This window comes from Artemia sp. Qi Xiang Cuo, chromosome 1 (assembly GCF_049724085.1).
Source record: "Artemia sp. Qi Xiang Cuo chromosome 1, ASM4972408v1, whole genome shotgun sequence".
In the NCBI taxonomy this organism is placed as follows: Eukaryota; Metazoa; Arthropoda; class Branchiopoda; order Anostraca; family Artemiidae; genus Artemia; species Artemia sp. Qi Xiang Cuo.
Window position 1 is genome coordinate 54,836,277 of NC_142794.1, and position 23,340 is coordinate 54,859,616.

Below are 23,340 nucleotides of genomic sequence, written 5' to 3' on the forward strand. Positions count from 1 at the left end.
TTCATATTCGATTCTTATAATATTGTTTTAAAGCCTAGATCTGTTATTTGGTTCTGTTATTTAGATGTCAAATATCCCCTCTTCTCTGGTACCACTTTCAAAACTATATGATAAAAAAAGAACTCATTAAGGAAACTAACCGATCTTCACTTAAACCCTTTCTTGATTTGATATCTCTCTATTTTCTTTCTTGTTCTTTTTTCATCTTTTTACAGTTGCACGGTCATCTTCCTGCTGCTCTATGTAATAATATATCTTTTGTTTCTGATCAATCGACTTATCATTTCCGCACTTCCAGCAATTTAAAGATTCTTCATACTCCATTAGTGAGGTCTGACTTCAACCCCCTGACAACTTGCAACAGGATTTGGAACACGCTCCCTGTGTCTGCACAAAGCTGCCACTCGTTTGGTATGTTCAAAAATTATGTTAGAGATTTTCTAGCTAGTAATTAAGTTGTTTCCGGTTTCCCTTGGAGTTGATGTCTCTGGATTGAGTTGGATGTTTATTTGAGTTGGTGAATTCATGTTTTATCCCCTGCCTAGCTTTTAATTCTGGGGATTACTAAGGTGGGCGACTGAATTTTTTTTTTTTTTGATTTTGTTTATATATTTTTTTTGTGTTGGTATTTTTTTTTATCCCTTGTTCTTTCCCGGCCATGGAGCCTTATGGGGGAGATTTTGTTGATGTAGTTTTTTGTTTATGATTTTTATTGTTAAATAAAGAACTCACTCACTAAATACAACTATAGGTATGTGCAAAGATCCATCGGCGAATCAAATTGAGTGCTTTAAATGCGATCATAATTTTATCAGTTTTGCGATGACTACACCGTAATTTTACCATTTTTTTTCCGGTCAATACTGTGCTTAGAATATTTTTTCACCGGTTGTTAAAACAGTCAGTATGAATAGCTGTTCAGTCGGTAAAATTTTCCCCTCCTTGCTCTCAATATTTTGGCTAGTGACACCTCTGTTGCCTTTTTTTTTTTTTTTTTTTGTCTCGAAGCCGCACAGTAAAAAAAAGAAGATTTTTGATTTAAGCATTAAGATAAAAGTCAACCCTTAGCAGTAAGAACAAAGGGTGTAGATGGCGGTTACACTTTCAAATATAAGGCAACATTTTAGTATAAGATAGTATTTTAAGACAGTTATAAGACAGTATTTTAGGTTTAAAGTTGCTCTTTCCTATGATTTGAGTTCTACAAGCTTGTTTTTTCGTGTTTTTTAATATCATGCTTAAGGTTATTCTAAATTTGATGGAAGCTGCCACCACCCTCGACCGTTCACTCTTTGCGATAAAGTTTAGCTTTTGTATAATACTGTTTCGTGAAAAAGCATTCATTTTATTTTCTTAAATATGAGAGAAGGTGACATCCTGTTAAACCACCACTCTTTAAGGCTTAAGTTTAAATTTTTACCCCAGTTTCTTTATATGATAAAACTACTGTTTTGTTTTAAAACTGCAGTCACTGTGAAAATAGAGAAACTGTCGTCCCTCAGAGTCAGATTGCACGCTCAGTTCGAATACCGTCCTTCCAAAGGGAAAAATATGGGCTAAATTCCATTGCCCTGCATATTCATTTAAAGACTCTCAGGGAAAGTTTGAAAACTAAAGCCTAAAATTACAATTTTTGGCTTCGAGTGCCCCTCCCCCTCACAAAAAAATCCACTGATATGACATCTAATAGTTAGTGTACATTTATTCAATAATTTATAGCTATTGGTAAAGCCATACAAACCGTCTATAACCATTTATTTTATATAATATGCCTAAATCTTTAGTAACCAATGTGCTTCCACACGGCAGCAGAGCCTATGAAACTCAGAAGCAAAATACATTGCTTTTCAAGAGGCTCTAGGCTAACTTGGTATTTTTGAATTTTGGCTGGATAGTGTAAAGACCTCCCTATTTGGATGAGCAATTCCTATGGCATGACCTCTTTTGTTGCTTGAAGAGGGTAGAATTTTATATTTCCATTAGAAGGAGCTTTCTGTAGATATTCACTATAGACATTAAACCTTACGAAGGGTGCTCTGGTTCTTTTAGCTCTTACGTGGGATGTTCTTCGAAATTTAGCTCGATAGTCTATGTAAATGAGCATTTGCTGTGGCATGACCTCTTTTGTTGCTTAAATAACGCACTGGAATTTTATGTTTCCATTAAGAGGAGCTTTCTGTAGATATTCAATGTAGACATTAAATTCTCGTTTGATTCTCGTTCGTGTTTTAAGATAAAGACTGTTCTGTTTTATTTTGTTCTGTAAGTAATATATGATTACTACAAGCACAGAATGGACTACATTGATTCAAATACAGGAAGGAGGCTTAGAAAGAAAGCCTCGCAGTAAAATACAAATGTCCTATTAAATGCAAAAGTCCTTCTGGAACTTCTTAGAAAAAACCGACTTATTTGAACACCCATTTGCTGACGCTGCTTGATTACCTAAAGTGATACTGCTGAAACTGCAAGATACAATAAAATGAATATTTTGTGAGTTACAAATGCTTTAAGAACAATGTTCTTAAGAAAGTGGGATCTGAAACTCGAATACACACAAAACAAAACCAGCCAAATTGTTCATATCTGGAATGAATCATTTTGGTGACGCCGAAGCTCCATATATTCATGCCTGAACTAAGATATTTTATAAGGAGATATAAAGGTTGGGCTCGAAACGAGGATAAAACACGTGAAATATTCCTCGTAATGTTGCTGTAATTCCTAAATAACCCTTTGCATAAATTATGTTAACTTTCTCTTTTGCCTAATGTTTTATTTTATGTTAAAATTTTAAATAAATTTGTCAATTTCCACTTCATCTTCAATTTCACTGTCAATTTTCATTGCATACTGGAATTTTTTAGAAAATCCAATGCGTGGGGTTGTCGAAAGTCAGATAAATCCCTCGTTACTGTTCTTTATTATCGTGCTCCACAAGGTCGACGACTATTTTTTATCATCTACATTCTAAGTCATGTCCCAAAATCAGTAGATTTTGTGCAGCACAGATTTCAACAAAAATAAAAAATAAACTCTGTTTTTCTAGTTTTAAGTCAAGAACATTTGCGTTATTCAGACATGACACATTTAGTATACAAGTATAGACTCAAAGATAATGGGCCTGGAAAATGCCAGGATAAAATGCCAACTGCTGCTGATAGAAGAGAATTCAGGCTCTAAAATTTTTTTTGAATGAAAAGGAGTCAGGTTTGTTCAAAGACTCCACTCAAAAGGATTTTTCAGAGACTTCTTCCTACCCCGTCGAAAGCCAAAGTCAGTGTTTTTTATAAAGTCCAGAATAAGTAGTGGTCCCTGACATGCATTGATGGAATTTCCAATTCTTTTAAGGACTTTTTGTTTTCGAATTGTAAACAATCGGAAATTATCAGCCTCATACGTCCTAAGGTTGACAGAAAGCTACCATATTGAATTTCTTAGCGACAAATTGAGTTAGTATATATGTTTATTAATGAGGGGGACATTATTTATTAGGGAAACATGAATCATCGATGGTTTGAAAATACTACTCAATATAACTGGATAATTGGACCATTGCAGGACCCCCCCCCCGCTCAGCCTTCCCATATTTATGCTTAAGTTCAACTTTTTACAAAACACTTTGATTTAAAATAAATACTGTTTTCCGTTAAAATTCACTTATTTCTCAACGTGAGTCGAGCTTTCACCATCTTGATACCAATATTTCAAGCTTAGTGAGAATATATTCCACCAAATGAAGGACGGTTAGTAGGTATTGGCCGACCCCTCTCAATATTGATTTGTAAGACTTTTCAAGAAAAGTTCATGAATTTAGGCCTATAAATACATTTTTTGAGGCTTCGGGTGCCCCCCCCCCCCCGCAAGAAGACAGCCATAACCATGTAATAATATAAAAAAACAAATGAAGGATCAACCTACTCAAATAAAGTTAGCAGATAGGGTATTGTATGGGGCACGTAGTTATAGTTAGGAACGAATACGAAACCGCACGGAAGTACATACACTAAAACTGGGAGGTTTATTTACATATTTTTTAATAGATTCGGCTATCTCAGCACTTCAGCTTGACTGTAATTTAGCCCCATTCAGACCAATAACCCTTTGTATTTTTGGTCCTTATATTAGGGACAATGTAATCGTGTTGTTTAAAGCAAACAAGCTTTCATTCTCAAAGCACTGCAATACACAAATTGAATATTAGTGCAAAGAGTGGGGAGGGAGCTGTAATCGTATAACAATGTAATCGTGTTGTTTAAAGCAAACAAGCTTTCATTCTCAAAGCACTGCAATACACAAATTGAATATTAGTGCAAAGAGTGGGAAGGGAGCTGTAATCGTATAACAATGTAATCGTGTTGTTTAAAGCAAACAAGCTTTCATTCTCAAAGCACTGCAATACACAAATTGAATATTAGTGCAAAGAGTGGGGAGGGAGCTGTAATGGTATAACAATGTAATCGTGTTGTTTAAAGCAAACAAGCTTTCATTCTCAAAGCACTGCAATACACAAATTGAATATTAGTGCAAAGAGTGGGGAGGGAGCTGTAATCGTATAACAATGTAATCGTGTTGTTTAAAGCAAACAAGCTTTCATTCTCAAAGCACTGCAATACACAAATTGAATATTAGTGCAAAGAACGGAGAGGGAGCTGAAAGGAGCAACACTCCATACAATTTTCATAACAAATATAAACTTAAATAAAAGCAATAGTCTGAGTGAAAGTTAAAAGCAACATTAAAACTTAAAACAAAAGGGAATTATTCTATAGATGAGAGGGGCTGCCCTCCCTTCAATCTCCTCTCAGTACGCTAAAGTTTGACTTATATTTTCAAATTCTTCAAAATTGAATACCTTAACGCAAAAAAGATACTTTTACTGTGTCACGACTTTTCAAGAATGAAAGGGCTCATTTAATAGTATTTTCTCAAAACACTATAAACTTTCAGTTATGTTATGAAGTGCACTAAGCAAAGGGAGCGCTTGCAATCATCTACTGACCAAACTTTCACATTCTTTAATACTTTCAGAAAAAGACTAATGGAAGTTTAGCGCATTAAATAAAAAACAAGTTTTTTTTAAAGTAAGGAGCAACATTAAAACTGAAAACGAACAGAAATTATTCCCTATAAGAAGGATTCCCCCTTCTCAATACCTTGCTCTTTACACTAAAGTTTGACTGTTCGTCCCAGCTTTTTAAGAACGGCCAATGAAATACAGGAACCGTTATTTAGAATAGGAAGCTTTTATAAAAGTGTTCACAACTATAGCGTAAAGAGCAAGGTATTGGGGGGTGGCCTTCTTATACAAAATAATTTCTGTTCGTTTTGAGTTTTAAGGCTGCTCCGTACTTTCAATTAAAAAAACTTGTTTTTTTTTATTTACATTCTAATCGTTTTATTAAATAATACTCGGAATACTATCTAAAAATTTTGCTCGGGTGACTTTGGGGAAGAAATGAACGTAAAAAAAAAAAAATGAGCAGCCCTCCAATATTTTTGGTCACTTAAAAAGGGCACTAGAAATTTTCATTTCCGTTCAAATGAACCCTCTCCCGGTCTTCTCAGATCACTGGTTCAAAATGATCACCCCTGGGGGAAAAAACAAATAAACACGCATCTGTGATCTTTCTTCTGGCAAAAAACGCAAAATTCCAGATTTTGGTAGATAGGAGCTTGAAACATCTACAGTAGGGTTCTCCGGTAGGGTTCCGGTGTTTTGGGGGTGTTTCCCCCCTTTTTCAAAAATCAATAAATTTTCTCAGGCTCATAACTTTTGATAGGAACCATTAAAATTGAGGAATTCTACATATTTTGAATAAGCATCAAAATTTGATTCTATTGATGTATCTATTGTTGTCAAAACTCTGTTTCTTATAGTTTCGGTTACTATTGAGCCGCGTCCTTCCTTACTTACAGTTCGTTACCCCGAACTGTTTGAAAGAGCGATAAAAGTATGAAATTAGATATTATTGCACAATGCGTTTTAAACGCGTTTCTGCTAGAAGGGTCTCAGACACGTTGAATTCGATGTATAGTTTTCTTAAAAATCGCTATCTCATATTTCAAATTATTAATATATTCTTATGCTAATAGCTTTGAATGATGAACTTTTAATTTAATGATTATATAATGATTTATCAGACCATTGAAAAATTGTTGGTTCGGCGACAAATCTTGGCAAATTCAGACTCACTCACCAACGCGTTGATTTGGTAATTAATTTCTGGCGGCACTTAATCGGTTTTTCATTACTTTTATTCTCTACCAAATAGACAAAGCAAACATAGAGAAAATAAAATGTGAAAGACCTGTCTACATTTACATACCTAATATTGCCATAACAATATCTTCCTTTAATATCTCAATCGATCCTCTTGAAATGAAATACAAGCATGACAAGACGTCCCCACGGTGAACCAGCGTATCTCCTGGGGGAGCGTGGGTGGTTTTAAACTTCATTGACAACGCTCTAAAAAGGCAAAATTAGGTTTAATAGAGCCTTTCAAGTATCAATCTGAACAAACCCAATATTTGTCTTTCTTTTCTACACCTATTTTTAGGTTTTGGTGTCATGGCATTTGATGGACTTGTTGATTTAAGCTACTCTGAATGGCCCAGTCATTGAAATAAAAAACAAATTATGGGGGATAACTCCCTAATTTTTAAAAATCGGATGACTTTGACTCAGTTTTTTTTCTTCTTTGTTTGTTAGCTTGACATACTTGTAGGCTAAAATGTTCAAGAAGTGTTCTTTTTTGCTGGATAGGTTGTTAAAAATGTAAAGGAAAACTGCACAAAACCAAAGTGTATCCAAGGCAGTACTGGTGCTCACCTCCCTAAGCCTACTGCAGGGTCTGGAAATCATAGAAACGCACTTTTACTTTGCTTCAAATAAACACATTAATATTATAACTTTTTGTTTATAACAATTGACAAGGAATTGGATTATTGCCGTATAGTATGCAAGAGAGGGCTTTCGGAACAATGTTTGTCTACCACCTCCCACAATTCGTGAGTTTTTCCTATTGTGAAAGGGCCAGATAGGATTTGAAATCCATTTCGTAACAAACAACCTTAAAAATAATAGAATATATATTGATCTTTGGTGATGCGAGCATATTATTTTTTTTTTTTGCAGTAGGGTAGTCTAAATTCACCTCAATGGGACTGGCCTCCTTTGTCCCATTCTTGCTCTAACTTGATTCATATTTTGTTACTTTTCTTATTAGTGCTAGAAGTCAGGCTGGATGGCAAAGTTATTAGATAGGAGTAATAGGTGGCCTTCGGTTTAAGTTTATCTCCCTATCGGCTTGACCTTCGAATTTCTGTTCATTTCTTTTGTTCGTGTAAAAAAAAAGAAGCAATTTATAATTGCTATGAAAGGCTAACTCAGAAATGGAGGCAACAATTGATTTTGTAACAAAATAATCGCACATGATGTATTGCAGATAAAATAGTTTAGTTGTTATGATAATTTCAAGATTTTATTCAATGACTGTATCCTTAAAAACAGAAAACTATTAAAAGAAACATAGACTTAACTTCTTTTAAAGGCAGCACAACAGTTATTTTCCTATGCAAGGTTTATCCATTTAGATATTTTAACACATCAATGCTTAAAAGAGAGCAGAACATTAAAAGATAATTTTAATAAAATGAATGACTGAAATATATTTGAATTCAAGATTTCGAAATGAGGGTCATGAACTCTTTTGCACGAAGAGGATACAGATTCTCAACTTGTTACTGAAAATGCCCCTATCCAAATCCAAATTTTTCTAAGAATGCTAACATAAAATTATCGCACTAACTACCACTATTTTTGAAGATTTTAATTCCGCCAAAAGTTTATATCGCACATAATAAAACTATGTAAATTAAAAACAAAAGAAAGGAATTAAACAATTACGTTCAAAAATGCATCTTCAAAAAAAAGAGTGCTGAACGATATTAAAACCTAAACGAGGTGTGCCAAAGTCATATAATACGTCAAACTAAATAAACAGAAGTTACAGCCAATGAATTAATGAAGCCTAAAACGAACAGAAATTATCATTGAAAACCAAGTCAAACTTAAAAACAATAGGGATTTAAAATCCAAAGAAAATAAAAGTAGGACAACCGTCCCTCTAAACCCCCTAAAGGGGGAAATGATGGTTGTGGGGGGGGCTAGTTGCCCTCCAATCACTTTCGACTATTAAAAAGGGCACCAGACCTTTGAATTTCCAATCGAATGAGCCCTTTCTGAACTTCAAAAAGGGCTCAATCGATCGGAAGATCATTGGACAGGTGCTTTTTTGTAAAGCTGAAAGTAGTTGAGGGATAAATAACCCCCCTCTCCTGTCAACCTTTTCCATATTTAAATCCAATCAAAATATCGAGGAAGCCATTATGTTAGGCAGTGTGTTAGGCTAGGGAAAATAAGTCTATGAGGATGACAACCCCCCACAGCCTTTTGGGCAAGGATTGTAAGTTTTGCCCTAGGGGCTTATAAGGTTTTTATAGAACGCGTTGTCGTAGAAACTACAAAAAGGGCTCATTCGATTAAAAATTAAAATGGCCAGTGCCCTTTTCAATAGTCGAAAGTAATTGGAAGGCATTTGTATTAAAAAATACAAATGAATGTGCATTGTCAGTTTAATACACATATACTGATATTTAGGAATCAAAATGTTAATATTATTTGATTTATTAAAGTCATAAAAGTAAAAACATTTATATTTTTTTCAGCAAAGTGCAAATTATGTTCAAGCCTTGAGAAGGCATACAAGTTTTGAGCCCAACTTATGCTAATTTCTGCTCGTTTTGAGTTTGACTCGGTAATTTATTGTAATTTCTGTTCGTTTTGGGTTTCATTTATTTATCGATGCTGATTTGTGGTAGTTTCACGCTTGGTAGATTATTTGATTTTAATTTTTGCTCATTTTTTGTTTAATGGAGTTCTTTATTTTTCGTTGTAAACTTATTTTGTGGAAATTTTTTTTTTTAAATGAATACATAAAGGATCGATATAATTCATCATAAATAGTGTCGGTCATGAGGAACTCATGTAGTAATTATTAATAGAAGTTTTGTCTGGACTTTACATTAAAGAACGAACTGTAGCCCATAGCAACTGAAGCATTAAAAGAAATTATATTAAAGGACGAGCCCATAGTAACTGACATTCTAAAATAAAATGTCAGTTACTCTGTCTTCTGTTGTTTAATATAACTCTTACTAGGTTGCTAGGTTGATAGCTGCTGAAAACTTGATTTGGTTACTACTAGCCGTGCTAATCTTTCACTAGGTTACAGCTATCACATATTTTACTATGGACTAGAGTTCGTTCTTTACTATAGACAACCATGAACATTTTAATTAACAAAGGCAAGAGTTTGTTGTTTACTATAAAACTTTTCAAGCGATACTTTTTTAATATTTACTTTCATTATAATAAAAGACGATCATTCGAAAAACAAACCATTACATATATTGGACTTATTTAGCAGCTTGATAATTTTAAGGTTCGTCTCTTACTATTTCAAAGAAGAAAGAGCGATAAGCTTTTTCCTGTGTGTAATCAGTCTATAAGGGATCAGTCTAGTTAATCATAAATAAAGTTCATATAAGTTTAATCGGTATCAAAACTGTAGAAATAGCTGACACCTAGTAAAGAACAAACCATGACAAATATTGGACTTAGTTAGCTGCCTGATCCTCTTAATTTGTTATGGTAATCTGGGTTGCATCCGGGCTGTGGTGGTAGCTAGCAACCTAGTAAGAGACGATCACGCCCCATAGTAAAAAATGAAAGGGGTCATAACTCCTAAAACTATAATTAGATCAGAAAACGAAGTGTACTTTTAGAACCACCTTGTCCGAAATCCCTATACAGGAAACTTGTAGTTCCTTGCCTTAAAAAGCAAGGGAAATATTTTGGCTTAAAAATCAAGAAAAGTTGCCTGAACTAGGATATTCCGCATTGACAGCAGGTTTGTTTTCTCTTTCCATTTTTTTTCTCCCGCATCTAGTGGGGCACTGGAACATAGTGAAGAACTATTTAATGGCTCATTTTAAAGAAAATTGATGCATTTAGAAACCTTTTGTAATTAAAAAAACAATTTTTCATATAAAATCATTTTTTTACAAATTATAATAAAGAACGAAGTCAGGCCTATACTAACTTGTATAGGCAACTTCAATATAGTGCAGGCTTTTATCGGGGTTGCAGTGGCAGCTAGCCCTTGTTGCAGCGGTAGCTAGTAATCCGGGTTGAAGCGGTAGCTAGTTACTTAGTAAGAGACGATCACACCCCATAGTAAAAAATAAAATAGGTCATAACTCCTAAAACTACAATTAAAACAAAACACGAACTACACTATTAGAACCGCCTTGTACAAAACCCCTATACAGGAAATTTATAATCCCTTAGCTTGAACAACAAGGGAAATATATTTTAGCAATTTAGGTCCGTTTTTAAATTTAAGAATGCCTAAGTAAGTCAATAAAACAGCAAATATATATCTACTCTTAGGGCGGGGGAGGTTAAGCATTCATAAAAATTTTTTGAAGCTAGACTTCAAAATAAATATTAAAAAATATCAAAATTGTTAGGAAAATAATAAGTAGCCTATAGGATCAACCACAGAAAACTCAATATTTTGGGGAGGAATGGCACGGCCTTGACGCTCTACCTCTGCAAGCAACTCGAAGAAAGATTGTCAGTAGTATTAAAAAAAAGGAAAAAGTTGTCAATTTTAATAAAAGAAATTCTTCATACCAAAATTAATTGGGGAGCTCCCCTTGTGTATTTACATGATTCAGCTTTGTATCCGTTTGAATTAGTTTTCAGGGGAAAAGAAAGGAGGAATACGTACCTTAAGCAACCTGGTGATGCATCATCAAATGCTTTGTATCCGAAATTAGTTTTCAGGGGAAAAGAAAGGAGGAATACGTACCTTAAGCAACCTGGTGATGCATCATCAAATGCTTTGTATCCGAAATTAGTTTTCAGGGGAAAAGAAAGGAGGAATACGTACCTTAAGCAACCTGGTGATGCATCATCAAATGCTTTACAGTTATGTAAAAGGTTGAAATTCAAATGGAGACATATGTCAGCTTGAATTCCTTCCGGAAAACCTTTCAAAACAAGGCTCATATCAATGCCATTCGTGTATGTCCAAGCGTGCTAGAAAAAAAATGTTGAAAAATTAAGTAGAATTTATTTCATTTCAACTAAAACGTACTTGAATCAGCCAGAGTTTAATAGAAGATTCAGTAGCCTCTCCAAAAATTTGATCCCAATGGGCCCAGCTGATCCAATGGCCCCCCAAAAGCTTTTGGTACACTCCTTGTCCTACATCTAATTGCCCTAATCTATCCCAAGACCACCGAACAGCCCTTTGGGGCCCCATGCATATCAAGATACCGCCCTTAAACCACACGTGGCATAACGATTAAGTCATTGACATCTTTTATAGTTGAAATAATGGAGTTTTGCTTAAGTAATGGGTCTTTTGAGATTGCATAGAGTTGTGCAAATAGCTTATGCGTGTTTTTGAAAACTATGTCATAAGAGTAAATTAAAATTCGTTGTAGGAAAAGTGACCCTGGTTTTTCTCTGATAGATCAATATGAGTTAAATGAAAGTGATCTATCACCTCCAGTTGTTGTTAATGACGAGCTTTTGCATATTAAAGAGGAAGAAGATATCTGAAGAAAATTTTTATTAAAAAACAAATTTACATGCATTATCCTTAATGCTGTTAAATTTTATTCTTATGGGACCAAAATTGATATTATACAAATAGCAGAATACGTTAATTCAAAAGAATAATTCAAAAGAGGTAGGTCCGTATAAAATTTGAGAAATTCTTAGTAGATGTAGCCTCGGCAGCGGAATATAGCATACTCCGGTGGATGGAACTATGCATGGGCCCACAGATTTTGGTCAACAAATTTTGCGCTTTCTTCCGGTTTTGAACAAAACATATTTTTTTTTTTTCAATAAAGGTATTGGTAGGAGGACTATAGAATGTGTAGGGTAGACCAAAGGATTGCAAAATTCTACACATTTCCTAGTTTCACAAAAACAAAGCTAGTGTCTACTCTTCATATTTAATGTGTTACTACTAACCATGATAATAATATTGGCACTTTGAATGTATTCTATTAAATCTGAGAGCACAAAATAGGTTTTTTGTATGGACACAATTGGATCTCTATTCTATACATCAATTACTTGATTGATATTTATGGTGCCAGAATCAGTAGAGTAGAAAACTGCCGTCGGCGTAATTCCCAGTATGTTTCAAGTTGACTTGGAGATATAAGTTCAACGCTTTCTGTCAATACATCGGCTAAAGCAAACTCTAAACGCCCAGTCCCTGTCATTATAATGCTCATGTCTTGAATGCCCGACAAATCCAATACAACTATACCATGAGTTGTGGAAAGCATAGAGTCGTGTGTTCCATTTTTGAACAGTTATGAATCATGATCAAGGAACTGGCTTGTCGGTTCTACAGGATTACAGTTACTTTGCAAACAAGATTAAACCTCCAAACAATTTCCAATTTGTGTGGAGAGATATTCAATGATCCTACAATACTGGAACTTTTTACAAAAGCCAATGCAGTCTTTGATGGAAGTTCACACTTGATAAATGAAGAAACCTTGTAGGTGCGTGAACCATTTTTAATGTTTCGTTTACTGGTGATTATACGAGGGACAACCAATTTGATATTGTCTTTCACTAGTCCTTTATTTTTCAATTCTCAAGATTACAGAACTCACAATCTGTTGTTTTCGGACGCTTTTGCCACGGTGAGAAAGACTGATACATTTGGTGTGTCTGCAACCACTTTTTGCAAAATAAATTGGATAGAGCGAGTGTTAATTTTACATTTAACATTTGCTAGCTACCACTGGGGTATGTTGAATAGCTCCTGAATCAATTTACCTTCTAGACGGAATGCAACGGTTTGCATTTGTAAGTTCAAGTATGTCTGTAATATGTTCACACTCAAAAGCCGGACCTCCCAATTTCTTATAGGACTTTGGAGAAAGTAACATGAAGTATAGGTAACTTAGAGTTTGTTTGGATGCTGCTAGTGCTTACTAGTGTTACGTTTATGGAGAGACTAATATTGTTAAATAAGTTGTGCAACACACAATTTTCTTGGGACAGACCTTCGGCAAGAACAGAAATTCCATTCATGGATTTCTTTACCCCCGCATGCAAATCCGCGAATGTAGATGACAAATCTAAAAAATATCCTTCGTCCAAAAAAAATGAAAATGAACATTTTCAGAGAGTGGTTGCGGCAATGAGAATGTTCATGATAGTCATACTTCACACTAGAATCAAAATTTTCTGTATAGCAAAAATTTAGACATAAACTGATTGACAAGTGGGGTTCCTTGTGTGGAAGATAGGCCATCTGTTAGGAGAAGAAACTCTTTATGATCTAACAGTTTTCTTACTTTGTTGTTCCTTTAGTAGTTGTTGTTGTGTTTTTTTTATTGTGGCAGTTACAATGTCTTTCGTTCCTGTCGTAAGTAAAGACTGATGAGTGAGACGGTAACTCTCCACCTTTTTAAACCTTTTCCACTTAGTCAGAAATTCAGTTGGTCGCCGAGGGCTCTGGCAGGGGATCTAAGATTTTATGAAATGCTTTGCTTAAAATCCTTTGCAAAACTCCAGTCATGTAACGTGGAGGACGCAAAATCTATAGCGGCCAATACAATGCACATTTTATTTAGTGGTAGTACCGACGGAACTAGGTTAGCAAACCAACTGCATAGACCATAGCCGGATGTTGATGCACGACTCTTGGAATAACCCATTCTATGACTCAATTGTCTAGATCTAAGAGCAGAAACATAGCAACCAATACAGAGATAAATGAATACAATTTTTCTACTAGCCATCTTGAACAGGTCGAAAATTCAGTGAATCGAATTTCCCTTCATCGATCCGTGTGGAACTCATTGTGGGACTCTCAAGCAATTTTCGTTTCTAGAGCTTTTGCAACTTCTAAGCCCCTATTTATTTTCAGCGGAATAGCATATGCATCATGATTAAAGACGCTAATGGCGAGCAAAATATACGAGTAGGGTCTATTATGACGTTTCTGAATCTCTTCCAGAGTCAAAAGAGTATCTTGCATATTTTCCGGAGGCAAGAAAGCCTTTGTTTTCGATAATAATTTTCATGGGTCCTGTTGAGCCCCCGACGAGTGGGCAGGTGCATAACGTGAACTTAGATTACTCGCTTTACGAATGTTCTCATAGACACGTTTCAAAACTCGGCCATTTTGCACTCAAATGTGTACCAATATCTTCACTGCCTTTTTGTATACTAGGTGGAGAATTCTCAGCAAGAAGATTTCGTCTACTCCTATTTCCGAGTGTCAAATCATCAAAATCTTTTTAAATTGTCGTAATCCTTGCTGACGTTGTTGGGTGTACTAGTGTTTTCTAAGATTGACTTAAAATATTCGTCCTATTTTTTTTTAGTGCTCTATTGACTTTTTATTTAGTGTCTGATTGTATATTTCAATAAAAGTTTTCAAATTTGTTTATTGCCAAGAAGAGTTTTGAGAAATTGGGAGAATGTAGTTGTTAAAAAGATGATTCTCAAGAGCTAGAGGATTTTGCGATTTGTAAAAGAATTTAATGATAAATCGACAAGATTGCAACTGTTGGAGTTATTACAACTTGGTTGGTTTTGCAGTCGATATGAGTTAATAGTTTTTCACTTTTGCGTGGGAAATTGAGATACTTGCTTTTTGTCAATCACGCTAGCATTGACTGGCTTCTCTCTGTACGTTTTTGGTGTCCACTCGTCGAAGTGCAGTTTGAAGCATTAGTAGTCTTCTATTGTCTGCTATGGGCTACTCTTATCATTGATGAAATTGGTAAGCATATCCTCAAAGAGCTCCATGGTGAACGTGTGAGTTCTATTGGAGTAGATTGTAGGGCGTAGCCATTATTTTCCAACTGTAAAAAATTATTTACAATTCCTGGAATTATTTCTAGTAAACGTGTCAAGAAGCTTCCTTCTCTGTTTTTTACTGATTTCCCTCTTGGCCGCGGTACGCACAATGGATCTATGTTGTTGAACTACTTCTAGTCCAGGACGGGAACGGTTTGACCGGGAACAAATTGCAAGAGAAAAGATTCCTTGACTACCCGATTAAAAAAAAAATGTGTTGATTCTAAATATGCAAAGTTAGCTCCTCTATCTGTTTTTTTAGGTTGAGGTTGATTTTGAGGGGGTAAATTTCGTGTTTCATATATAGGCACACAACAACGAATTTGATGTCTAGAATAGTGTAATAGGCCAAGGTGATTATGAAAATCACTTTTATTTGAACATAAGATTAAAACTTAGGTTTCTTGAGGTTGAGGTTGATTTTAAGAAGCTGAAATTAGTGCTTCCATGTAAAGGCGTACAACAACAAAATTTATGTCTAGAACAGGGTATTAGATCATGGTGATTATGAAAATCACCTTAATATGAACGTAAAACTAGGTCTTCTGAGGTTGAGGTTGATTTTGAGGAGGTGAATTCTTTTTACATATAAAGGCGTAGAGCAGCAAAATTGATATCTAGAATAGTTACTAGATCACGGTGATTATAAAAATCCTCTTTATTTTAACGTAAAATTAAAACTTTCATTTAAATATTCCATTAGTGTTAAACGACTCATAATCTGACAGAAACCGGTCTTAAAATGTAGAATGACAATTATCACCCAGTTCAATGTTTTAACTAACGATTGAAACATTCTCGACTTTTTCAGTTATATAATATACAAAATATGATAAAAAATCAAAATATTAATTTTCAGAGCTCTTCGTTATTTTCCAGATCATCAGCCCCGAGAAACTCAATTGTAACATAGTTAGCACAACTTCTTGCCAGGTCTACAGGCCCAGGTGCATTTAATGCCATTTCTTTTGTAAGTACATCGCATATTTGAGCAGTCGGTTTTCCAGTGACTGTGAAAATCTGTAAGAAGAGAGTTGAGGGTAGCTGGGAGTTCACCAAAAATAGGGCAATATAGTCCATTTTGAATTACCCAACCGAACTGGGTAGGGTCGAGATTACATCCCAGGGTTTTCCATCATCTAACTTGCAAATAAACTCGAAATGAGTGGAAGCTGCAAGGATCACAGGTGGGAGGGAGAACCTTAGGCTCAACAAACGAAGCAGATTATGTATTTTTCTCGATTAATTTGAGATGACGCAACTGATTGAGGGTTGAAATTGAGCCTGGTTACTTATATAAAAGCATCATTGCTTTCTCCCCAGCTGCTGAAATTTCGTGTTTGGTGGATAGTGGGCCCATAAAAACTTTAGGGGATTCGTAACACTCATTTTTTTTTATCATAGGGTGTAGTCCCGCTGACTTCCCAATGCCATAGATACGAGAAATTGAATCGCACACAAGGAAGACGTGGACATACAGGATTGTGCTACATATACGAGATTCAAATTTGAGTTTCTTTGCATTTATATCTCAAAGTGTATTCTTTGAGATTCCAACTCGAGGCTCAGAGTAAAATTAGATCGCTTGGATACCTGTGTATGCGTGATAACACAGGAGTATAAGCAGATCTCTGTCGTCTCCAAACCAGGACAGTAGGCATAAAAGAAGGAGATCTAACTGAACTTACAACAATGAGAGGATCAGCATCACCTTCGGCGTGGTATACCTGACACCCAGCTTTCGTCAGGTACTCACTGGTCATGGCTATGATTGCTTGCTTATTCTTTTAAGCTGTTTAGGAACAATTCTTTCTTTGTAGAACAGACCATATTTCTGTTAAAATTGATTTTTGGGTAAGATCGTGTCCCTTTCCGTTTCAAATGGTTGATGTCTCTGATTAAAGGTGCTTGCTTTTATCCGTCGAAAACCACCGACGTCCCTGCCACCCGTATTTCCGTGCAACGTAGTCAACGTACTTCTGGCAGATACTATCATAAATTGAGTTACTTTCCCAAAGGATTCACTAAAGCAATGCCACATCATCAAGAACTATATGCTTGTCACTGAAATCTTTGACAAAGACAGCGAGCACAATTGATACTCAAAGTATGACTCCAAATTATTGTCGCTATTTCCAGCAATTGTCACCAGCCGCTGAAACACCAATGCTGGATCAATGGCAACTGCTGACTTTTCATCAGCCGTAACTCCAGAATTAATGTTTTCCAAACTCGGGTCTCTTCTGCAAAAGGGGCTTAAGTGGAGGGTTGGTTATTTTCCAATAGCTTTCCGCTGTTAAAAAGAATACTAATCAATTTTCCCATTTCAAAGGCCAATTTTCGTTCCTGGATTACCGCAGATATGGTATTTTGATAACAGACATAATGTCCTTTGATTTTGCTCTGCCCTTTCCCTGAAGTTATTATTGACCATTCGCTTGCCCCCCCCCAATATTCCCTGAAATTTTCGACTTAATACCCTTAGCTTTTCATAAGATATTGCAGATATGTAATTTTGACAGCCGGGCCGCATACAGCTTCTGTTGATTTATATTGCTATTTAACCAGAGGCTATTTAGTCATAAGTCTTTTAGGAGCTGCGAATGAAAAACGCTATTTCTTTTCCGGATTGGAGACAAAAATTGTTTAATTCCTTCCCTTTCCCAATCACTAGATTTGAATTTCCTTGTCACATCCTGATCCTACTCTCTTTCATTGTTGAACAGTACCTAAAAGTTTCAACTCAAGTCTCAAAACCATTTCGGAGATAATGCAGACACGGTATTTTGAAAAAATTGGATACACATAGCGGCTTTCAATTTACTTTCCCCCCCTCCAGATGCCAATATTTAGAGTCCTCTTGACACCCCCTCCTCTCTCATACTCCCTCTAAGTTTCGACTCGACACCATAAACTGTTTCAGAGATATTTGTAAATAACTTGAAAAATATGATACATATAGTGTATTTTACAGTGTCTGGTGCATATAGTGTCTGAAACATATTTACTTTAGTATGCGTTTTGTTTCCAAGGTATACTCTTGGGAAATTCTGTGATTGTTGGCATAGCGAACAATCCGTAAGAGCTTGCTCGAAATACAGCTAAAGAGGAAGAAAAAGTTTTTGGTCAAAATTTAGACATCTTAACAACCCTCCTCCCCCTCTGTCACAGCAAAATCTTGGATTTTGGTGTAACAAAAAACGATTTTTGCAAGTTTGGGCTGGATTTTCAGACACTAAGGATCACCTCCCCCCCACCCTTTTCATCTGTACAACCTATATATGAACAATAAACAGCTTGAGTAATTTACGGCTCTTAACCCAGGGATTGTGGGAGTCTAGTCATCCCTGGAAGCATTTTTATTTAACGTTTAGACTATATTAAAAAATGATTATCTTAAAGTTTGGCACAGGTGAATTGATGGGGAGGAAATAGCACACCAGAGAACGAAAGTGGGGCTGTTCGCCTTCCAATCACTTTCGACTCTTAAAAAGACACTAGAAACTTTAATCTCCGATTGAATGAGCCCCTTCGAGGTTTCTAGAATCCTCTCTACCTGATGAAGTGGCTTGGTAGAAAAACACATTGAATTAATAAAGCACTGAAACCACTTCCCTCTTTACTTAATTGCATGAGTAATACTACCTATAGTAGTAACTATGATAGCAAATAGTACTGGCCTTAGCTCTACATCATTCTTTGCCCTTATGTGTCACTCAGCAAACCAAAATGATATCTCCTCATTCGTCTAATGAGACAGATTGACTTAATTTGTAGATTGATCCTGGAAACGTTTTGTTTCCAGATCTTCATTCGGGAACCAAATGCTGTAATATTATATGCTACTGTGTCTTCATTATCATACTTAAAATTATACGTACTCACACTAAACGTTATAGCTGCGTTTAAATTGTATCCATTAGGAGAAATGTTTCTTGCATAATATGGAGATGAAACGACTATGTAATTACTTTTTGATCTGTTATATCTCTAAGGGGAATTTATTGTCTACTAGGCTTGTGGATGACTCTCTATGGTCCATACTAATGCTACTTGGCAGATAGCTTCCTCAAGTCTGAGACTTTAGGGTTTCTTTAAAATTGTATTCAACCAATTGAACTTTAATTTTCGGGGACGCCTTTCTTTATCCTATTTACTTTTTACATTCACAAACTCCTTTGAATGAGTATTTGCTGGGCTTAGAAAGTTGCAGGGAAAGAAATACAAATTACAATAAGAAGCTTGCCATTGGTGGGAATTGAGCCTACGTTCCGAAGCTAAAAAGACAGGAAGCTTTGACCAATGTAATTTCTCTAAAGCAAATTATACATTTTTAGTGAGCCTTCACAATTAATAACGATAGACTGAAAAACATTTAATGTAAATTATATTGTAAATGACTAAGCAAAAACTGTGGGAATATGTATGTTGAAACACAGTGTTTTATAATGGACACCCATAGCAGAGCCCAGAAGACATGAAATACACAATTAGTAATGCGACTTTCATTGCAAATAATATAAAGTTACAATTAAAAAAATAGCTTGACATCGCCGCAGCCTCATACTAAATCAACAGGATTCTCTGTTCAGCGAGTTTTCCAGTGCAAAATTATCAAGGTAGGTCATACTGTTATAAAAACAATAGAGATTTCCGGAAAACTAAAAAAATGATGAAATTACACCACTTGTAGAGCCTCTAAAGACTCTTGGGATACAACTAGCCTAGATGCAGTTTGCATACTTAGCTGTTTCAAATTACAGAAAAAAGTCTACATTAAATATAATGTTAATTTTCAAAGGTGTTCTGATGCAGAAAATAATTCTTTTTTAACAGTGCAGTCAAAAGTAAAACTGGCGAACAAAAGAAAAAAACCGACTTGTTGACTGCCAGATTACATACCTCACAACAAAATTGCATTAAACTGAAAGAAGATGGACACAAGACATTGGAATATTTTTAACCAATTGAAAATTTAATAGCATTTTATTACCTACATGCTGAAAGACAAATGACGTCAGACATTTATAAAAGACAAACTGAACCAGGGAACGTGCTGTTTAAAGTAACAGTAAACAGGTTCTTACAAGAAATCTGAAAGCAGGTCAGAAAAGCTTTGATAGGGACTAGAAAAATTATTCGTCTTATTTTATTGTTGAAAGAATACCCCTATATTTAAGGTACGCATTATATTAACACACTTTATTAACACTAGATTATCGATATTTACCTGACGTTAAATATGTTAGTTCTTAAACATTTTGCGGGTACTTACTTGAAAATATTCTTCCAAGCGCTGTCTTAGAGGATTTGGTACTTGATGAAATTTGATGAATTCCTTGACTCGAAGCATTTGAGTATGATATCTTGCTGTTCCTGCATACAATCGCTGAATGATAGCGCTGACATTTCCAAAAATACTGGCGTACATCAGTGCTAATTAAAAAAAATAACAGTATAAGGCATTTTTTTTTCACTTTAGTCATTGTTTCTGCCAAGCAGGACCTGAAATTAATATCCTAGTGACTGCAGAAAAACAATTTAGTGTAGGCTATAATTAGTAATTTATAATATGAATGTAATCAAATATTGTTTAGCTCTGTATACATGAAGAAAAAATTTTGGGGTCTTGAACTTGATATTATAGCAATCGTACCCATTTAGTCACAAAATTCACCTATTTTATTTGAAAATTGTTTTCCCCCTCCAAAAAAACTATTTATTCCTAAGTGTCTGCCTTCCCTTTTCTATTAGCCATCAAGCTAGTGGGTGACCAGCGTTTAGCCCCCTCTCCCACCGATTACCCTGGAAAATACCCCCCGGGGAAATACCCCCGTGGAAAATATTTTCCCGGAAAATACCTCCCCAGACCCCCCCCCCCCCGCGGAAAATACCCCCTGGAAATGCCCCCCGAGGAAACAAACCCGCAGAAAATGCCACCCAACCCCCGGAAAATACCCCCAGTGGAAAATACCCCCACGGAAAATACTCCCCGCGGAAAATACACCCTGGTGTGTACCCCCCACCCCCGTGAAAAATACGGCTTTTCAAATTTGAAATTTTTTTCGTAGGGGGAAGGAGTTTTAGTACTTGTGTATTATCGGCCAATCACTCAAGTTTACGCTGTGTAACACTCGAGAACAAACCAGTTTCTTCGTTAGTTTTTTTCAGTTTAGCGCGAGACAAGACAAAGACAAGGGACAGAATAGATGGAAAATATATAATTTGAGCTACATATTTGCACATAAGAAGGGAGGGGATAATTATTTGGATAGTTTGAAGCCAGAAAACAATTCTTTCTAGGTCCATGGCCACTAAGTAAAAACAAAAAAAAAACAATACTACACAATCCCGCTTTCAACAACACTTTCAGCAGTCTTCAAGTGCACCGTATCTGCACTGTAGATATATCCAAAGCATTCGCTAGTTTCAACTACATGGTTGAAGGCTTTGCTGCACATTGCTGTAAGTGCAAGCACAGTTAAAACCCTAGATCTCTGATTCTGATATTTGAAAATTGCTGCTTAATGGAAAGGTGTAACATTTGATCCTGCCAAAATCAAAAGAGGTATGATATAATGGTAGTGTTCGTGTTCTTTTGATTTTCAAAAACGTAATTACCAAAATTCTGGACCGCTTTCTTACCCGTTGTTCTACTTCATGGTATCCATCTGTCTTACCTGTCGTGCGCTCGAGGTATCTTACTTAGCAGATCGGTGGTAGACTTACTAAATAACCTTAATCATCACTGGGTAGACTTTATCTACCGGACTTTCCCTAATGATATGTTTAGAGTTTGTATCCTTTAATGCAAAATAATTCAGCCACCGTCAGTTATCATACGGTCCATGAAGCATCAAAAACAAAATATATTGGCATACTGTTTGCAGAAACGATAGACAACACCAAGCAAGCCGTCGTTAAGTGGATAAAATAAGCCGTAAATTTTCTTGCGGGTCAGTTATGCAGAATCGTGGAGGCTACTCCAGGGATTCCCTTGCCTTATTTATCACTGAGTGTGTCAATTGCTTGTTACTTACCTAGTTGGTCCGCCCACTGTTTTATCATCGAAGGACACCGAAAAAATAAGACGGCAATAGGTATGGTAAGTTTATACAGTAACTGCCCAAGTGTCATCGAAATTCCAAACTCGAAAAGTTTGATCTAAGTACACCCCTAACTAAGCGATCTCTAACACTTCTGGGAAAAAAATTACCCTGATTTCGTACAAGAAGTCTGTTGGTCTACCTTTTTGATACAACCAGAATTTGGGGTGGGAGAAGAATGTAAACTAAATAATAGAAAATAAATCAGCGATATAAGTCAATGACTATTTTAGAGAAATATAATAATTATAGACAAAAGCTAATAATTATCCTTTCTATTTAGGAAAACTGTGATGATTCTGAATACAAAAAGATTGCTAAATGTGCACCTTCATAAAATTGTTTCAGGTGAAAGAGAGGGAAAATTAGAGTTAAAGGAGTGAATATTTATCTCTTGCCAGAAATTGATGCTCGGATAAAAATTTTCTCTTTCTTTCAAAAATTTGCATATTTTGGCCAGCACCCCGCAGGATAGTATCAAAATCACCCCGAAAGTTTGGATCAAACCTTGTATCTAACTAGCTTCTTTTGGCTAAACTAAGGGCAACGTCAATTTTTAAGGATGAAAAACTCAGTAAAATCAACAATGAAAAAATAATTAATGATATTCAACCGCACTGTTGCCTAGAAGTTAAAATTCTCCTTCCAAAATATTTGTCGCAGAAAGTTTAACTCCACTGTGCTGTTCCAAACACCACAAGTCATGGTATTAGATAAGATAACGTGTATTGAAAGGAATAGAAATATCAGGAGCAAAAAAACATCAGAAAAAAATTTTCTCTGGTTTTCTTTGGACAAACTAAGATTTTCTCTGGTAAGCAAATTGCTTCTTTGATACTTTGGTGACAAACTCTTTAAGCCATCTGGGAGCATCAACTCAGAATTCCATTAAATACTGTCGCTTAGCGTAAAAATCAGCAATTCCACTGTTCTTCAGTATCCTCAAATCTCTCGAAAAAATAATTAGGTTGTTCAATATCCCTCTGAAAATGAACGTTAACAATAACTATTGATTTGTATTTCATGTTGCCACTCGACCAAGTAAGCATCTGAATATTATTACGTCGAATGTTCGAAGCTGCAAGCTAGAATTCAAGCAGCTACTCCTTTGCGTGTCTGAATTTGTTGCGTGTCTGAAATGCGAATGAATAGAGCTCTGTCCAAAAGACTGAAATTCAACGAAACTTATTCATTCGAGTTTTACAACTCGAGCTCCACTGATGGCTCCAGCCAGCATGGAGGTGGAGACAG

The 23,340-nt window shown here is 35.7% G+C and overlaps 1 protein-coding gene across 5 annotated transcripts in view; it reads right to left on the minus strand.

The window, feature by feature from the left end:
- LOC148956492 (voltage-gated inwardly rectifying potassium channel KCNH6-like) overlaps nt 1-23,340 on the minus strand; it is a 235,620-nt gene that overhangs the window by 50,024 nt on the left and 162,256 nt on the right. For all 5 annotated transcript variants that reach the window (XM_089095635.1, XM_089095625.1, XM_089095618.1 and 2 more), the window contains 3 exons: nt 20,259-20,419; nt 11,025-11,173; nt 6,330-6,472 (listed from right to left, as the gene is read on the minus strand). In XM_089095635.1, the coding sequence (XP_088951761.1) occupies nt 6,330-6,472; nt 11,025-11,173; nt 20,259-20,419 (453 nt within the window). The remainder of the gene's footprint in view (nt 1-6,329; nt 6,473-11,024; nt 11,174-20,258; nt 20,420-23,340) is intronic.